At 41.6% G+C, this 20,205-nt stretch overlaps 1 protein-coding gene and 1 gene segment (V, D, J or C); one reads left to right on the top strand and one right to left on the bottom strand.

Moving 5' to 3' along the window:
- LOC123025532 (vomeronasal type-2 receptor 26-like) overlaps positions 1–12,606 on the bottom strand; it is a 17,817-nt gene extending 5,211 nt beyond the window's left edge. Inside the window, exons 1-5 of the mRNA XM_044434354.1 lie at positions 11,806–12,606; positions 9,332–9,559; positions 7,226–7,352; positions 5,095–5,992; positions 520–811 (exon numbers count right to left, since the gene is read on the bottom strand). Coding sequence (XP_044290289.1) covers positions 520–811; positions 5,095–5,992; positions 7,226–7,352; positions 9,332–9,559; positions 11,806–12,606 — 2,346 coding nt within the window. The remainder of the gene's footprint in view (positions 1–519; positions 812–5,094; positions 5,993–7,225; positions 7,353–9,331; positions 9,560–11,805) is intronic.
- A 6,563-nt stretch (positions 12,607–19,169) lies between these two features.
- LOC123025531 lies at positions 19,170–19,763 on the top strand. The segment is given in 2 exon segments: positions 19,170–19,316; positions 19,435–19,763. Coding segments are annotated over 2 exon segments (378 nt in total).
- Positions 19,764–20,205: the final 442 nt, after the last annotated feature.

Below are 20,205 nucleotides of genomic sequence, written 5' to 3'. Positions count from 1 at the left end.
TGCTGAAGCAAGTGCACAATTCCTGAATACTCATGCACTTCATTAGGAACCATGCGGTAGAAGGAAGAGAAGCGAGTTGTGTCTGTTTGTTCTGGGGGGAATGAGCCATAGGCAAGCTAAAGAAAATAGGCAGAAAATCTAGTGACTGGCTTGGAGGAAAAATTTTCCATGCAGTGGCTCATACTTGATGAGGGAAAATCAATGTTTCAATGCCGTGCTTTGGTGGAAATTGACAAATTTAAAGAAACATGTGTCTTTGCCTTCACAGAATTTTATGAACATGCATTTATGAGAAAGAGAGAAAATGTCAATTACTAGTGTACAATTTAGATTTGAAGGAGATGTTCCTTCAGAGTCTGAAGCCATTCCCTCTTTGACTTTGTTCCTTTATGCCAGGGATTTTTTCTCCCATTGAATGATACTTCTCCATCTTTTGGAACCACTGTATTACCCCCACCACCACTTTTGGGATGAGCTATCAAGGGTGGCAGGGGGATGGTATTCATGCTGAGCCCTTACCTGTGGAATCTTGTAGAGACCTAAAATATCTGCCATGTGGAAGGAAGTATCAGAAGAAAATCCTCCGAGGATGCCCATGAGACTTTTCTTAGTGCCACATTCATAGTTGGGGAGAAAGTCATGAGACTTGGAGAGCAAGCCCAGAGTGCTGCGATATGTCATTGTCTCAAATAGGTAGTTGTCATAGATGTGGAACCCGAGAGTGACATTGGGCAAATTCCGAGGATCTTTATTGATCTCACTTACAGCAAATGCCAAAGCCAGGAGGTGCTGGTAGAGCTTGGTCATCATGCTGTAGATAAAGTGATATGACATTTCACTGGTGATACATTAAATTGTTGATCAGGATGCTGGTTAACTGTACCTAAAAGAACTTGAAAGGTGAGACAATTCTTTTTAAATGTCTCAGATGCACATTGAACAGCATCGTGGCAATTGAGTCCGATTCTTGTCATGGCAGGGGAGCTGAGGATACAGAGAATTCTTCATCCTGAATTTGAAGGTGCTATGTATGCCTGATTCTGAGTACAGGTTATGTTCAGAAACACAGAAACATAGTGAGTCAGAACAGACCTCCTGGGCCAGCTCTGCTCATGTAATGTCCAACATGTGGTTGTTCAACCATTCCTTGAATGACCTCACTCTTGGGGCTTCCACCACCTGCCCGTGGGTGCCCATTGCATATTCTAAGGGTGCTAACCATCAGATAGTTCTTCATGACATTCATTCTAAAATGCAGTTCCATCTTTGCACCACTGGAGATGTCCTTCTCTCCACCACATGGGAAAACAGCAGTTTTCCCCACCCTATATCTATGGCACCTATTCCTAAGTCCCAAGTGCAAAACTCTTCACTTATCTGTATTGAATGCCAGATCCTGTTGTACCCTGCCCACTTCCACAGTCTGCCCAGAACCTTTTGGATCTGAAGTGCCTGCTTCTCCATTGTGGCCACCAGTACCCCTTTGGTATCACCTGCAAACTCAGTCAGAAGACTGCTTACCCCCTCCTTGGTTCACTGATAAAAAGGCTGGACAAAGTCAGTCCCAAAACTGAGCCCTGGGGGACTGCTATTTTCACCAGCTGCCACCGTGATGACTCACCACTGATAGATAGCCTCTGCTTCCATAAGCCATGGCATAATCCAGTGGACAGTTCATTCATATATTCCAAAGTTCATAAATTTCTCAAACAAGATATCATGACATTTTTAAAGGACCTGCCAAGCTTTAGTGAACAGTCTCCATAAAGTTCAGGTTAAAATCGCAAAAGGTCAAACACTGGAATCAGAGTAACCAATTTACACTGATTCTTGGGTCAAACTACACATTACATCTGAGTTCCATGGCTAATGATTTTCTATGTCATCATGCTGTTTCCCATGCACTGAACTATATTTACTCTACCTAGAAACCTATTTTCCATAGCATTTGTGTGAGAGACAGAACTGAGTTTTATAGAAATAATCAAACATAACCATGAAATGAATGATGACATTTAAGAGCTGATTGTATCATTTTTTTTTCTGAAGTACAATGCTCAGCATAGAGGCTTTTCCATGGCTGTGCAGCATGTTCTTCCCTTGCCTCTTCCCTTACTGAGCACGAATTAGCTTCACTGCCTAGGATGATTGTCTTATTTTTTAATATTTATTTATTTATTTTTCAATTTATATCCTGCCTTTTTCCTACAAAGGGCTCAAGGCAGCTTACATCAGTCTCCTCCTCCATCTTATCCCCACAACAACAACTCTTTGAGGTAGGTTGGGCTGAGAGTCTATGACTGGCACAAAGTCACCCAGTTGGCTCCATGGCTGAGCGGGGACTAGAACCCAGATCATCTGAATCCCACTCCCATGCTCTTAACCACTACACCACACTGGTCTTGCCTTGGTATATTCAACTTGGATGCTTTTTTTCCCCATTAAACCTTCCAATATTTCTGCATTTAGCATCCACCTGAAGATGATTTCTCAAACACTCCAGTTCTGAAGTCAAAGAATATTTTCTCAGACACTTTCATGCAAAGATAATATTTCAATTCCCTCTCACATAGGGAAAAATACCAATAAAACAAAGAGCCCTTTTCCCATATTGTGGAGGGGAGCATCCCTTTAAAGGAGAGCATCCTAGGTTCCCCATATATAATTTGTACAGTATGATATCTTTGATCAATGAAGAAATACTCCAACACACAAATGCATTTTGAAAAATGCCCCTTTTCACTCTCTGATGCTAATTCAGTTTAATGCAGAATTAAAGAAGTTGGATAAGGATCTTACACTGGAAAATCAAATCCCATTTCATCTGATGGGTGCTTGCTGAAGAAAGCTTCATTCAAAATATACATGATATGAGAGGCAATCCCACCAATAAGGAAGATCCCTGGCTGGTACCATTCATGATGAACTGGGAGGGGATCGCTTCGAGGGCAATTTCCATTATCACTTCTGCACTTTCGCAGAACCAGGAGAAGGAACAAAGTCAGGGGTTGCATTCTGTCCTGAGCAGACTCCCTTTGCTGCAGACAGTTTGCCTACCACCTCTTAGCTGCAAGTCTAACCCCTACAGTGGATAAGAAAAGTTTCTTTCTTCCTTTAACTGCCTGCAGCAGAGAGAAGACTCCACTGCATCTAACTTATGCCACTTTACTTCTCTCAATTTGCTTGCAGCTTCACTGCTTGCATCAGTTGCATTTTAATAGTTGCAATGAATATTACTGCATTTAAAATGTTACCAACAGACAGAAGTGTTTCAGCCTTATCTTTTAAGTCAATATGGCAGAACTACGGCAGAACAATATGGCAGAACTATGTCCAAAAGAACAACCTATGCTTTGCTTTGAAACCAGAACCATACTAGAAAAAGAACAGTTTCGATAATTCAGTCACCAACAGCTCTGCCTGCCTCTTTCCTTTCATTCTGTCTCTAAAAGGCAGAAGGGAAGGTTTTATAACCACTTTTATGAACTGTTGTTTGATTCTCCTTCTAGCATCTACTCAAAAGCTGCTGAATCTTTCTTGCTCTGAAATAATTATACTGGTGTGGATAATCATAGGGAGAGACACCTATGAGTTACAAGAAGCTAAATGAGTTAAAAAAACAGCTATTGCCATCGTCTGTCCGTCTGGCTGGCTGACTGGCTTTCTTCCTTTTACACTCTACTCCCCTCATCCCATCAATGCCCTTGATACCCCAGCTGGCAAACCATAGCACGCAGATCAGAAAGAAACACAATAGTGAAAATACAACCAAAAGTCGATCAAAACACACTGAAATCATGCAATGAAGCAAATAAGTGAATAGCCCCCCCTCTCCCAGAATTAACAGACTAGATGAGTTTGTACAGGCAGATATTAATACAAATGGGTTTGCCTCGTGCTGTAGGGAAAAGGGGGCTAAGGGTTGAACTAGAGCTTTTTAACAGGAAGTGTCAGAAGTTGAGAAAGTTCTCTGTAAAGACCATATCTTCCATCTCAGACAAATGTGCTTCACCAGGTGATGCTACAAGGATGAAGGCTTCTGCTCAAGGTCTTAAAAGCCAGGCAAGCTTATCTCAGCTTGAAAGAAAGCAACCCATCTGATGGCATGACCCATTCGCTATTAGTCTTTGTATAGTAAGACTAATAATGTGAATTGCTCTTTGAAAAAGTCCTGTTGTCAATGATGTGGTTCTAAAAAGAGCCAAGTGCTTGTTATCATTGTTTCCACTCAACTGTCCATCGCAGCAGTCAGCCGACTCCCCCAAGCAAGGTCTCCCTGCCAGAAGACACTGCAACAGTACCGCCTCAGGTCCGTTCATTTGCCAAAGGAAGGGTTACATTATTTTGCTATCTAAAGACTGAAGGGGACCCACATATTGTTGATGGCTACTTCAATCTTGAAGGTTGTGCTTGAGGAGACCAGAAAAAGAGCACCTAAGATGGTAGGGTTACATCAAAGAAATACTCAGGGTCAATTCCAGAGCATGGGGTAGAAGAATCTGACATTTTGGTTCCATGGTAAGTAATGTTGGATTGTTATAAAGCCACCAACCCAGAATTTACACAACTGGCTTTGAAAGATGAAAGAGAGAAAATGGAAGGAACTGCATTTTGCAGTTACCTTCCACAAAGTAATAACAAATGAAATGGATTGGCAGGGATGGAGTAATCCATGTTCAGACAGCAGTAAATGGTGGTGGGCAAGCAAATGATTGCAATTCTTGAGTTTCACTTCAATATTAAGGGAAGGTCCTTTACATCTTTTGATGGGGTAAAATTAACAATATACATGAGGAATGCTTCAGAGGAAATGTTAAGGTAAATATATCCATCTCTATGAAGTGCAGCCTCAATTTTATACAGGAGGAAGTTGTTATGCAACGAAGCAAGAGGTGGTGGGTATCAAAATCACATGGCTGAAGTTTGAAAAGTGATCTGGAGATCATCATATATATGTGGGGATCCACCCTTATAATGCAAATTATCAGTAGCAAAAATGGGATGAGCAGAATCCTAAATTAGTTTCACAGCTTCTAATCTAGGACAGAGCATTGGGGAACAAAAGTAAAAGTATACAATAATATATTTCATTACTTCTTCCTCCTTACAAGACACTCCTTGCTGTTCAGCTCTGGCCTCAGCAAAATTATATAGCACTTGGGGGAAAAGATGCAACCCAGTAAGCCAGCACTGGAAGCTAAGATGGAGAAGATCTCCACGGCCACCATGTACTTCCCCTTGCTGCTCAGGTACGTTGGAACAAATGATATCCAAACGCTGCAGAACATCAGCATGCTGAAGGTGATGAACTTGGCTTCATTGAAACTGTCAGGCAGTTTCCTGGCAAGGAAAGCCACCACAAAGCTGACGATGGACAACAGTCCCAAGTAGCCCAGCACACAGTAAAACATGATGACAGAGCCTTCGTTGCACTCTGCAATGATCTGTCCTGGTACAGAATGCATGTTCATATTTGGGAAAGGGGGGAAAGTTCCCAGCCATAAGGCACAAATGCCTGCTTGGATCAAAGTGGAGGTAAGGACCACAAGGGCAGACAGCCTTCTCCCCATCCACTTTCTCGTGTTTGACCCTGGCTTGGTATCCATGAAAGCCATCACCACAGTGACGGTCTTTGCTAATACACAGGAAACGGCCAGGGAGAAGATTGTGCCAAAAGCAGCTTGTCGAATAAGGCAGTTGACCAGGCCAGGTGGGCCAAGGAAAATCAAGGAGCAGAGGAAGCAAAGCAGGAGGGAGGTGAGTAGAGTGTAGGTGAGGTCCCTGTTGTTGGCCTTCACTATGGGGGCATCTTTGTACTTAAGAAAAGTTCCAAGCACCAAGGCTGTGACCAGTGAAAAAGAAAGTGCTACTGACAGCAGGCCAATTCCTAGAGGTTCTTGATAAGATAAAAATGTTATCACTTTGGGGATGCATCTGTCTCTGCTCTTGTTTGAGTAATAATCATCCGGGCATTGTAAACATTCAGCCATGTCTGGAAAAAAAAGGAAAGAAAACTTTAGATACATGGTCGATCAATCTGCTTCTCACAAGATGATTTGATGTTAGAAATATTGGTGCTTCCTCCTTCTACCACCTGATTCTGTGCATGGAGCTCGGTTTTTTTCAGAAAAATAGGTTAAAATGCACCACCATATCCATTCTGAATCAATAGTATTGTCAGCTGTATTACATTGTGAGATAAAAATCTATTCATGGTCTATGGGCACAACAATCCCAAAAACAGAGCTTGTTGGAAGACATCTGTGCTGATTGGCACCTCTAAGCTGGACAGAGCTGTGAAGTCATATTTGTCTTATTGACAAGGACATTATTCTAACGACTTTGTTTCAGTGTCCAGCAAGAGCCCATTTATTGCTCTGAGGTGCATGTATCTATATATCAAATGCATGCTTGTATTCATTACTGCCACCATGACCACCTTCTTTGCATATTCATTTGAAAAGGAAGTGTGAAAAATTATCATGTCCAGTGTAAAAGATGGGACAACCAAGGAGGGCGATGGGAGGGGGATGGGGAGGGGGAGAAGGAGGAGGAGGAGGAGGCGAAGAGAACAAGGAGTAGGGCCTTTAATAAGATAATAAGATTTCATCTCCCACAGTTATCCCCCAGTTGCCAGTACACAATATCAGACTTTCACTGGCCATTTCGGCAGAGAATGTTGACTTGACTAGAGACATCGATAGCCATCTTCCATGAAACTGGATACCCAATTTAAAGCTAAGTTTGAACCCATCACCAAGTCTTGCATTAGATAATTCCATGGCTTGATGTTTTTGTGCAAGGAGAGGTACTTGCATTTGTTTTCATTCAAGTTAGGTCATGCTGGTCTGGAAGAGGATGCATTTTGTCCTAATGTGTTTCCCCATGATCCTTTCATTATACAGGATGCAAAAGGGAGAGAGAAAGAAAGATCATTCTTTGGCTTTGCAAAGCTAAAGTACTTGAAATTATGAAATTTGGTTGATTGTTCTAATGACACTTGGTTTGCTTGTGAGTTTTTACTTCAGATATATCAGAAAAGCCTTCAATATTGTGTAAGAATTCAAAGGAGATGTTCACCGAAAAAATCCAACAACAACAACAAACAAACAAACCCAAAACATAACTTTGTGCCCCCAATCTTCATCTCATGATGACTATTAATAAATGATTAGCTTTATATTAATCTAGCTATTTGGAATGTTATCCACCAACAGTTACACACTTGTTTGGTTGGAAATCTTCCCTTCTGGACATGGGTCACAATCAAAGCAGCAAAATTTCCTTCCTTCCTGCTTTCTCCTCTGGAAGCCCAACTTGCAGGACTCAGTGCAGACAGAAACAGGAAGCACCTATTCATTGAAAAATGATTGGAAATTAGATGAGAGAATGTAGTGTTAGAGGAAAATTCATCAACTGAAATGGAAAGAAACAAGTGAGCAGGTGATATGTGTGCACAGAGAACATGAAATAACTAAGTAAGTGTAGAATGGACAATATGTTCCTGAACATAGCCACAAATATTTCTGGATCCTATTGTTTTGCTATGGACAGAGAAAAAAACCGACCTCAAAAATGAGCTACAAGGTCTGGGATTATCAACAGTTTCCCAAGCTTCAATATTGACCACAACACCCATCCAATTTACTTGCATCCAATATTTTTGTCTTCTTTCTCCTTTATGTTCAGCCCAGGAGGGAGGAAAAGGAAGTTTGTGGGAGAGCAAGCCAGGATACATTGAGGAACAGCAGGAGGTCACTTGAGATTTGCCAGGATGAAATCCCAGGTGGGAGCGGCAGGTGGCCATGGGGCTCAACAGAAGGGCATAGCAGAGACATGGGCTTATACGGGGAAGGAAATTGTAGTAAAACAAGAGAAAGTACCTTGATGAGAAAAGGGGTTTGAAGGAAATATCAAGTGCAGGGAAGGGTGGTGAAGATTTAAGAGGGTGTTTGGGTTCTGCAAAAGAAACTGCATGGAGGAGAAAAATCAACAATCCATGAGAGGTCAAACAGAAAAGAGGGATTGATGGAATGAAAGAGACCAGAAAAGGCAGACTTTCCCCACCAAAATAGGAGGAGAAGGGCAAGGGCAAGGAGAAATGCAGAAACAAAGGTGAATTTAATAATGGCAAATTATTATTATTATTATTATTATTATTATTATTATTATTATTATTATTATTACATTTCTATGCCGCCCCTTGCCAAAACCTCGGGGCGGATTACAACACAATAAAATACATTGAAATACAATAGAACATAATAAATTACCATTAAATACAAAAATACAAAAATACACTGAGTTACAAATATAAAATTAAAATTATCAGTATAAAATAAGTAAATAAAAATATAGGAGGAGAAAAGAGAAGGAAAAGAAGTTGCCCTGGCCAGATCATATGTTTTAACAATTAAAATAATGTTTAAATAAAAAGGTCTTTACTTGGCGCCGAAAAACCAGTAACGACGGTGCCAGGCGGAACTCTTTGGGGAGTGAATTCCATAGGTTGGGCGCCACCGCAGAGAAAGCCCTCCTCCGAGTACTTACTCTCCTAATTTCTTTCATGGAGGGTTCCTGGAGAAGTGACTCTCCCGCAGATCTCAAAGGGCGGTTGGGCATATACAGACATAAGCGTTCGTTCAGGTAGCCAGGACCCAACCCGTTTAGGGCTTTATAGGTCATAATCAACACCTTGAATTGGGCCCAGGCTTCAATGGGAAGCCAGTGAAGCTGACGGAGGACTGGAGTCATGTGAGCATAACGCCCCGTCCCCGTCAGCAACCTGGCAGCTCTATTTTGCACCAATTGAAGTCCCTCTATGTCCAGAAAGATTGTTAGTCCTGTACTGTTCATGCTCCCCACAAGAAACTGGACATAATGTATTCTGATAAAGCTTTGTATCTGGATCTTACATCCTTTTCCAGGACTTAAGGTAGAGAGGATTTCACTTGAATGGAAACGATTACATTGTTTTCAAATGCTGAATGTAATTCAATAATGCAGATACTGGGCTTATACCACATGGAATGTAGCATTCCCCATAGATCCAAACATGATCTGCAGTTGAAGTCCATGCGTGAAATGAGTGATTTCAAAATAAAAAATTGGCTCACACTATGTGTTAAAATGCACAACTTTAAAAAATACAAATTTGTATTTATCAGGGTGCAGAAAGGAACAGGTGTAGATGTGAGATTTGGCGGATTTCATCCAGCTAGCACATGCCTCCCTACTCATGGTCAAATTATTAATGAATTGTCACATTCAGCACTAAGATCCCCTATCTTGAAAAAAAGAGTGTCCTTCGAGAGTACTAAAGTTTCCAGACCTGATTAAAGTTTCTCTGCCACTCAAACATGTCTTCGTGGATGATAAATTGTTTTCCATCGACTGCTCTGGGATACACCCTTCCAACTTGCAGTTGAACAAAGGAGTTGTTGGGAAATAGAAGCATATTGGTTATATCAAATCCAGAATCTATCTCTCCTTTACTGTTAAAAGATACTTGCTCTCCCACTGAGTTATTAAATGAGTTTTCTTGAAGGTATGGGTGCAGCTAGATGGGTTAAAGTGGGTGTGTGGGGAGAGAGAGGGAGAGAGAGAATGTTATGCTTATGAAGTTTCCTTGCTACTTCATTGAATTGTCCCTATTTGGGATGGCATGTAATTTTGTCCCATCATTTTCAGGGCTGTCCCTTTTTCAATCTGTGGCAAAATCAGTATTCTCAGCTGATTGGGGTAGCAAATACTGAGAACGAACTTTGCCAATTAAATTTCTTCTACATCCATTAAATAAAGCAGAGCATCCAGCTGCATGTTTCCCAAATATGTTCCTAACTTCTTACCCCAAACCCCCAAATCATGCAGCAGCAACAATCTCACCCATCGTCACCAGTCACATTTGGTGGGTACAATATTTCCCAATATGAGGAGGACAACAATGTTTTGGATCCAAGTATGCTCCCTGCTTCTAGCTGTATAGGATTAGGACTTGGTCAAAAGCAGAAGAGATTGTTCTTACTTAATTATACACGTCATGGTTGAATACAAAGGAATTAAAGCTCCAACTTTTAAGAGCTAAGTACTCAACCTGTTCCTGGATATTTATTTATCTGGTAGCTTTGATTTCCCACACATACCCTCCTCCCCACCCCCATTCTCTACCTCTGGCAAGTTTTGTGATTGTAGTTAGTGTGTTGTTTAATTCTGACTGTAAAAATGAAGTGCTGCACAAATTTTGGTAAATTCTGATTAAAACTGAACAGTTTGGGGCCAACAGGACATCAGGGGAGGGGCTACACTGTCTCAGCATCCACTCAGAGAACTGTCTGTCTTTCGCTTGTCCATGCCAATACACAAGACGGGTGTGCTGAGAAGTACCTGCCAGTCCCTTGGTACCCTACCTGTAAAACTCATAAATAAGGTGTGGCTATGACATTCAAGAGAAGATGTTTCTCCAAATGCTCTCATGCTGCTGAGATTGCAGACATTAGCCACATATATAACTCTTGGATCCTTTAGTGTGTGCTGTGAAATAGCTACACTTCATCCCCGCCACATCCTTTCTGCTTCTGTCTGCTTGGGCAGAAATGAGAAAGGCACCAACTTGCCCATGTGATTATTTCACACATACCCTTCCCAGCAAGAGCTGGAAGTGTGGTCTTAATCAGCCAGGTATGAGGTGGGGAGAAAGGGAGGGACCCAGTGGTGGAGTGGTGGAGGGACCCATTGACTGGGTCCCATGCTGGTACCAGTACATTGGGTGAGTAGACTGCCAATCTGTAGAGACAGATGCCTTAGCAGGTGGCCTGGCTTTTAAGCTACCATTGGTGGCCTACAGTCTGTCCCTTCTTTATCTTCTTTCCACCATGGAGAGAAACAGAGATGCCAAAATGAATGGTACAACTGAAAGTATGGTTAGAAAGAAGGAAACAAAATCTTACTCCCCACTGTATTCCTCAGCCAGTAGTGTTACCAGCTGTATGTAACTTACACACGGGGCCACCTCTTGTTTCCATCTTGTGGAGCATCATTAATACATCGGGGTTCACTTCACTCAGGGAACATTACACTGGACAGACTTCCTGGTCCTGTAGGATGAATTGTTCAGACACTGTGTGTCCTTTGAGGCTCTGGCCTCTGTCACCTTACAGTTATAGGTGTGACTAACAGGCAAATGGGTTTGATCCTTTTATTAGAAGAATGAGGATAATGTATTAACACACGTCTTTGCCATTCTTTCCTTATAATGATCTTTAATAGCATCCCTGCCTTCTACAGAGTCAACTGCCCTTGACTTTATTGCTAATCTCACATGGCTGCTTAATTAGCTGATACTTGAATCTTGAGAGCTCAGGTGCGTGATCTTCGAGTCTCCTCATCTTTGGAAAGCTGGCTCCCTCATAAACCCAAATATGGATGCATGTGTAGATGACAGACAGACAGACAGACAGACAGACTTACCCAGCTGTTGGCTTAGCTCTCCTCATTACAACTTTTATAAACACTAATGTGAACACTGGTATAACTACTGGTCTACTCTATTTTCTGATGAGTGAAAATCTAGCAGATCACCCACTTAAATTTAAGGAAGAAGTCAGTAGGCAATCTCTTTATATCTATCTCTTTCCAACATGCATTTCCTGCTATGTTTTATCTTATGTCACAATCAGAGTACTCTGTGTAGAAACATCTGTGATCAGCAGTCTTCCTGACAATGCATCATTGCTTGGACAACGAAGTTGCATACAATTCCATTGCATTATTTGTAGCATGGAAAAACACTGGGTAATGGAAATCTACCTGCCAAGGTTGAAGATGGTCAAGATGAACCCCTTTCCTGCTCACCATTGCTCTGTGCTTGGCCCTGGATGAGTGCATGGAGTGCAGAGCACGTGCTAAAGCATAGACTGCATTGTAGATGCTATAGCTGTGGCCAGTCATATGCATATCAAAAACAGTTCTAGGAAGGCTTTCCAACTTCTCTTCCCCAAGACATGTTTTGACATCCTGTATTAGCTCCTGGGGATTTGGAAATGAACATTCAAAAGCTTGTTCCCAGAAAACATGGAGGAAGTCATCTGCTTGTGTCCACTGAGGTCTTAAGTTCTGAAGATATTCCTGGAATCCTTGAGGCTGCTTTGAGTGAACAGTGAAGGAGATTGTTCCTTGAAACATTTCTAAATTTAGTCTTCTTGTAATGCCTGTTACTATTAACTCACTCTGTGCTGTCATTATCCACACTTTGCCAACAAATGCACTTTCCATATAATCAGGAAGCAATAAATATTTGAAGGTGACCAGCCACATAATAGTCATAATATCACCATAGTTAACAAATGCTTTGGCAGTAGTATTCATGCAAGATTCCAACATACTTACAAACCTAACATCCTTTTCATTATTGGTAAAGACTCGACTGTGGCGTGGAAGTCGAAGTGTAAAGTCAGAACAGATTCCCTTCTCCGAGAGCAAAGGTTCGAAGGTCTTCAGGAAATATGCTCCACTATCATCATCCACAACAAAGAGTCCAACCCAGGTCCAACCAAAATGCTGAAGCAGGTATACAATTCCTGAATACTCATGCACTTCATTAGGGACCATGCGATAGAATGAAGGGAAGCGAGTTGTGCCCCTTTGATCTAGGGGGAATGAGCCATAGGCCAGCTAAAGAATATATATAGAAGATCTAGTGATAGACAAGGAAGACATGCAGTGACTCTTGTTTGGTGAAGCAAGATCCACATTTTTTTAATTAATGAGAGGCTGTAATGTTAAGCAAAGGACACCTTGTTGAGAAATGTAGGAATCTGATGTAGGAAAGCAGCATGGCAAGAAAAAAAATCAAGAAGCCATCACTCACCCCTGAAGCAGATATCCTCCTACAGCCTGAAACCATTTCCTCCTCAGTTCACTTCTTTCCACACTGGAGGAAATGTTGTTTCCTATCAATATTACTACTCCAGTATTCAATTCAGAGAATCATCCGCTCAGTGAGAAACACAAAATTATGACATAAGCGTTTAAAAGTGTAAGTGTGCGTATGTGAGGGAGGTTACGGTACACTATCCCATTGTGAGTTCTTACCTGAGGAATCTTGTAGCGTCCTAAAATATCTGCCATGTGGAAGGAAGTATCAGATGCAAATCCCCCAATGATGCCCACAAGATTTTTCTGCCTGTCACATTCATAGTTGGGGAGGAAGCCATGAGACTTGGAGAGGAAATCCAGAGTGCTACGATAGGTCATTGTCTCAAAGAAGTAAGTTTCATAGATGTGGAACCCAAGGGTGACATTGGGCAAAATCCTAGCATCTGTATTGATCTCATTGACAGCAACTGCCAAAGCCAGGAGATGCTGGTATAACTTGGTCACCATGCTGCAGATGAAATTTCACAAATGAGTTCTATAATGCATGCAATTGCTTATCAAGATGTCATATTACCTAAAGCAAAGCATGAAAAGATCGCAAGTACATCAAATATACTAATACAAGTACACGCAGAAACATTCCAAGCAACCTAATGGCGATTGAGGTTGTAAGATCCAATGTCAATGTGGCAGAACATTTGCTTTGGGTTGCACTCTGAATTTTAAAAAAAAAATCACAGTGCTGTCTCTAAAATATAACTGAGTTTGACTCTGGGATAATTCTCCGGAGGTTTGAGCTAAAACCCAAACGGGAGACTCAGCCACTGCTTCCATTGGAGCTTTTAGTTTTCATTGTCTATTGATTCACTTAGCACATTAAAATGTTTTCCAAGGTAATAACTTTCTGCACCCCTATAATTATATAGGAACCATGTGTTATGTATTCTATACATGAGAACCATAGACATGCCTTACAGCAGAATTTAGCATGTTCAGCTTCTATTTCTTTTTCTCCATTTCTTGCAATGTCAACTGCATTTTGCAATGACTTCCTCAGATTACATGTCAAGGTTGCCACGCTTATAGATGGTATAGAGTAGCTACTTATATTCTTACAACATGTTTTACATTGCTCTTCAATAAAGAAAAGGAAGGGAGGGGATATAGACCCCATTTTTCTATATTCAAGGGGCACCTATGGAAGGAAAATTTCTTGGGTATATGAAGGAAAAGCAAAACAGCATGAAACTCATTACAGGTTATTTACTGTGCAGAAAGAAATATGTTGACCCTCAGATAGGTAATTTTCTCTCTTTGACATTAATTAGGTTTTTTGAGCTTGAGTGATACATGAAGGAGATGCAGGAATATCTTACTATGGAAAATCAAAACCCAGCTCCTTAGATGGGTGCTTCTTAAAGGAAACCTCATTCAACACATATATGATATGAGACATAATCCCGCCAAGGAGGAAGATCCCTGGCTGGTGCCATTCATGAGAACCTGGAAGGGGAACACTTCTGGCACACGTTTTGTTATATCCTTTGGATTCTTTGAGAGTCAGAAGAAGAAAGAAAACCAGGAGTTGCATCATCCCTGCAGGCACGTTCCTACCTACAGCAGATTCCTTGTGTTTGCTTGAGCCTGAACCCTGGCAACTGCCTATGGTTAAAAAACCTGCAGCTTCACCACTAGCATCAGTCTCTCTCGAACAACAGCAACGGGGATCAACAGCTTCTACCAATACTCCTTTTCAACAGAAACCTATCAGCCTTATCTTTATGTTTCATGTGAACCTGCCCCAAACTGCTACCAATGCCCTCTGGCTTAAAAGCTGAAGTGTGCAACGGAAAGGGCGACTTTCACAAGTTCAATCTGAAAGACCCCAGCTTGCCTTTCGTCCATCTTTCCAACTCTGTATGGCCGAAAGAGAAGATTTTATACAAACTTTCTCAGTTGTTGATTCATTTGGTTTGTAGCATCTGCTCAAAAGCTGCTGGAGCTCTGCTGTACTGAACTAATTATAGTGGCGTAGATAATTATAGGGAGAGCTGCAGAAGTCCTTCTGCATTGCTTTAGCATCACTAGTGGCAGATGAATTACTCCATTTTCCCTAATAGGAATTCCAGTGGGAAGCAATTAGATAAGATGCAGTCACTTAGCAGAAGGGTCATGTGGGTGGAATGAGAACATTTTCCCTGAGCTCAGATCTGGGAACCCTAACTGGGAACTAGACTATCTCATAGGATTGCTCTTTAAAACCCCAGTTTCCACTGCAGGATTCAGCTTGGAGCTCTACATGGATTATTTTCCTATCTTGGCTTTCCATACTTTCTGCTAAATAACCTCCCTGTGGCATAGTCATTCCGTACACTGTTGGGAATGGGTGTTTTCTGCTTTTACTTTCTTGTTTAAAATGCTTTTACTTTTTTGTTTAAAATTACTGTAATTTCATTAGTATTGTACCTTTCTTATTTTTAACTAATTGTCACTTTGTGTTTTATTTATTGGCTGCTCCATGACCAAATAAAGAATTGAATGATTGAAGGTTCTATGAGAGAGTGGCCCAGGCAGGGAGGCAAACGTCCAAATATCCATCCAGTTCAGGTGGTGAGGACCAATCATTGGGTCAAAATGCTATTGCCTGTGACAAAAAGCAGCTCCTAGCTGGGCGAATTTACAGGGGGCTGTAAATCAGCATAGCTGGGTCATCAGGGCAGTACACCTGTCTGACTGTAATACAGGTGTCCCAAGGTGAGGCCAGGGAGGGCAGAAACCTTGCACGCAGCACAAGGGTAAAAGTCTGCTTGATCTTGAGTTTCAGTGTGGATACAGACTGTGAAAGTGGACCTCGTGGTCATTCTGTCTTTTTGAGTTTTAACCAGGTGGTTAGTTAGTTGTTAGACCTAGGGAATTCATTAATTGTAACAAATGAGGAAGTTAGAAACTAAAAGAGGGTTTCTCTCTTGGGAGCACTCTCTCTGCCTCTTGAGCAGTTCTATTTTTCCTTGTCTAACATCTGCAGCCCCTCTTTGATGAGTGGGTTTGCTTGTAACTCTCCCTGTGTTCCACCCATGAAATCTTCCCATATTTGGGCCGCTAGACTGCTATCCTCCATCATTCCAAAAGGGGGCAGCAAATGCACAGAAAAAACTTTGAAATGTGTTTATTCATGAAGGAGATTAAATAAATGCATGACTGAATAATTATCTATGTGTGCCATTCTGTGGTTCCAGCTGTCATAAAATTTTGCTGTTGCAGTTTGCCTGAAAACTGCCTCTGTCCCTCAAGGGCTTAATTCCCCCAAGGGGCATTTTCCCCAGATATGCTCTGTAATGTCAAGTGAGGTGATTCATTTCCCCACTCTGTAGGCACTGCAGTGTACAGTAAGCATGGTTGCTTAAATAGCATCTATACTTGCTAATTACATCCCTGCATCCATGATGTCTATTTTTCATAAACCACTTTTTCTGACTGAGTGGAGGGCAAAATAAAATTTAAAAAAATGATCCAGGGTTTGGAAACACTGCCCTATGAGGAAAGACTGAGGGAATGCCATGTTCAGCCTTGAGAAAAGAAGACTGAGTGGGGACATAGTATCCATCTATAAGGACCTCAAAGGCTGTCACAAAGAAGAAGGTCAAGATCTCTTCTCACTGATACCGGAGTGTAGGGCACGGAATAATCAATTCAAGTTGCGACAAATTCAGACAACTCAGATTCAGGCTGGACATCAGGAAAAGCTTCCTCCCTGTCAGAGAAATACAACAGTGGAACCAGCTGTCTGGAGAGGTGGTGGGCTCTCCCACACTAGAGACATTCAAAAAGAAACTTGGCAGCCATCTGAGTGGGGTGGTGTAAATTGGTGTCCTGCAACAGCAGGGGGTTCGACTTGATGGCCTTCATGGCCCCTTCCAACTCTTCTATTCTGTGATTCTATGATTTAACTGATTCAGTTAGAGTACCACTAAGCATTTCTGGCTTCAGTTTGGAAATATTTGGGTTGAGGTGACCCATAAGAGGTGCATAAAGAAAGCACGGGGATAAAGTTCTCTTTGACAGTGAAAATCAGGAAGGTGGACTTTTCAAAGAAGCAATATTCTCCTTCATCAAAAGGCAATGAAGACACAGTTCTGTTTGCCACTGTGAGAGAAGCAGACTCATGGGGAAGGCAGGACTTTAAAAACAGAGATACTCTTCCAGATCTAAGACAAGCAAAATGCTATGAAAAGTTGTCCTCTTAGCCAGTGGCATATACCAAACCATTACGGTCAAAGAGGTTCAAATTGTGCAGTAGTAAAGATGTGGATTATTACCAAGACAGAGCTTGCTTCCAGCTATAGATAACAAAGAGTTGTCTTGCTGCTGTTATCCCAATATCTATGGAAATTTTAAGACTGCTTCCTCTTTGAATCTACCTTAGACACTTAGTAGCATTGACTCAATTTGTACTGCAGAAACACCTCTCTCTCTTTCTCTTGGTAGTACACCAACCCTCCAGAAGAGGGACTGGAATGGGTGAGCATCCTCTTAGTCATGTGGGGACAGTCTGAATGGGGGTGTCCAGGAACAACCCTGCAAGTACATCTACAGGTGAACAAACTGAAAGCTGAGGGCATGCCTCGCTCTATACAAAAGTCACGATGTGAGAAGGTGAATCTGAAGCCTGGCCAAAACCTTCCAAGAAGCTCACTGGGGATCTTTTATGCTTAGTAAATCAAAAGTTGGAATCAGAAGAAGGATTACTGCTTGGAATGTGGGAGACATCCACCAAAGGTCTATCATGCCCAATTTCCAGCTTTGACTTTATAACCATTACGGTGGTTGTGACTTAGGGAAGTCTCTCCAAACCGCACAATATGTCCCTGAAGCTAAAGCAGGCAGTCCAGCAGGTTCTTCCTGAGTCATCATGAGTCATGGTTTCGTCAACATGTACCATGAGATTTTTGTTATATTTTGTTTCCCTCTGGTTTGATTGATGAGTTTCTTATCACAGGCTAATCCATGATACTGATGTGAGCAAGACAGAACGAATCCATCTGCATGGTCTCAGAAGAGTATTTCCTTTATCCTGCACCATGGGGTGACTTTCTTGTCTTGGAATACAATTTCCCAAGTTTGAATAAAGAATAGTTACGTGTGTCGGCATGTGGACTTCAAACACAGGAGCAAAGCAAAGTTGCCCACAGGTCATTTTAGACTCTTTCCAAGCCAAGAATGTGAGCTAAACAACAAGCAAAAAGTAGAATAATTCGACAATCCTGCTAGAAAGCTTTTTAAAGCTCATATGATGTTTGGGAACAGAATTGATAGACTCAGAACAGAGAGAGATACAAAAACCCATGTTGGCCCTCAGTGAAATCTAATGGGAAACTGGCCATGATTTCAATTGTGAGATTCAGAAGAATACTGAAACAGCTCCTTGCTGGTTCAACTCTCAGAGAGGGTTCCTGTCTTTTTGTATTGAAAAGCAAAGTAGTTTTAATTCCTCCCATGCATCACACATGGATAAAGAAATGAGTAGAAGCAACAGAATTTCTCTGAATATAAGAATAAGTATTCATACACACAGAAGAGTGAGGCATATGATTTTGGAAAATCATACAATATGCTCAACTGATAAGTTGGAACAAGCTTTGAGATGGAACTAGGAAAACTTTGATGAACTTCCATTTTGCTCATTTGCTCACCTCTTGTTTAGAGACAAGTCTTGCTGCATTTTTTTTAAATGAGAAACAGAGATGATAAATTTTATGTGTACATGTCTGTCCTGAAATGGTGGAACATCTTGCCTGGATAAACTTACATTTAAAAAGTGTGTTGCATGCATAAATATTTATGAGAAAACCAGTATCAGTCTGGCTTCCTGCTGGGTCCAGTGGAAATTTCCCCTATATCCTCTTACATCATACATACTTACATCATACATCATACATACTTGTCTGAACACAAGCATGGATTCATGTGTGTATATACACACACACACACGCAAGAAATATCTATCACCTATGAACATATGGGCCAGGCCAAACACATCATTCTCTCCCTCACAGAAACAACCAGGGAGATGGAGAGACTCTGTGAATTATCGTTCTTTGAAGCACCCTGAGTCTCAAGAAATGAATGCACCAAAGACTGATGGAATAATTTGCTTTGGGTAACCAGTGTCAGGGACCTGAGTGCAATACATGAGTTCTTCCCATCTGCAAAATAGGGAAACCTCTGCCTTCTTGATGGTTTTCATCCTGAGTTAGTAGTATTTGTGCTTATGCTGAATGAATATGCAAAGCCAGGTGCACATCCACTTCCTTTTTAAGCCTTCAGCACTTCTCACTGTGCACAGTGTTCTCAGCATAGGACACAAGCGTTTGGTGCTTCAACCCATCCCTCCACAATGCCGTCCTTCTTGGGAATGCTCCTTGCACTGGCTGCCTCCTCCTTGTGTATGTTCAGCTTTATGTATAAGAGCCTTCTGTCAATCAGTTCCACACAATAACATTCACGTTCTTCTCTGTTCCCCAACATTTCAAGGGTTTCTTTCTTCTTCTTCCTCCATTTCAGGTGTCCTCGCTCAAGTGGTGCTGCCCGTGTCAGATCCGGTGGTGAAAAAACCTGGAGAATCCCATAAACTAATCTGTGACCTTACTGGGTTTAATGTCAACAGCTACTGGATGGACTGGATCAGGCAGAAGCCAGGCAAAGGACTGGAATGGCTTGTTCACTACTACAGCTCTGGAAGCAATCATTATTCTCCAACAATCCAAGGGCGATTCACAGCCTCCAAAGACAGTTCTAAGTTCTATCTGCAAATGAACAATCTGAACCCAGAAGACACAGCTGTCTATTACTGTGCCAGAGACACAATGACCAAGATCCCATTAGACCTCTGACAAAAAGCCTTTCAATGTGTTTCATTTAGAAAAGAATCTCCAGAGATGGCACTAGAGGACAACCATGCAGAAATTACTAATGTTGGAGGCATTTACTAAGGAAATTTCTTATGCACTAATTACTACAAATAAACAAAGGTTCTTTCTTGGCCAGCCTCCAGCCTCCTGTGGGTTAATCCAGGTTCATCTGCCCCAGTGTTTCTCTCTTCCATGTCCACAAAAAGAGGACACATCTGTTGTCTTAATGACCAGCCCGAGGCCTGGGTTACATGAGGTCCACACACTACAATTTCCTCATTCTTTTCAGAACATTGGTTAAAAAAAAAGAGCTATTCATGCATTACAGCCCAGTGCAAGGACAGTCTGTAGGCCCTGAAGAAGAAGTTCAAGGAGGTCATTGAAAAGGTTGGTTTAAAACCAGCAATCTCTCTATGGGCCCATC

The sequence above is a fragment of the Varanus komodoensis genome, unplaced genomic scaffold (genome assembly GCF_004798865.1).
Source record: "Varanus komodoensis strain SLA01 unplaced genomic scaffold, ASM479886v1 scaffold273, whole genome shotgun sequence".
Lineage (NCBI taxonomy): Eukaryota > Metazoa > Chordata > Lepidosauria > Squamata > Varanidae > Varanus > Varanus komodoensis.
The sequence above is the reverse complement of the archived record's forward strand: the minus strand, read 5'-3'. Positions and strand labels throughout refer to the sequence as shown.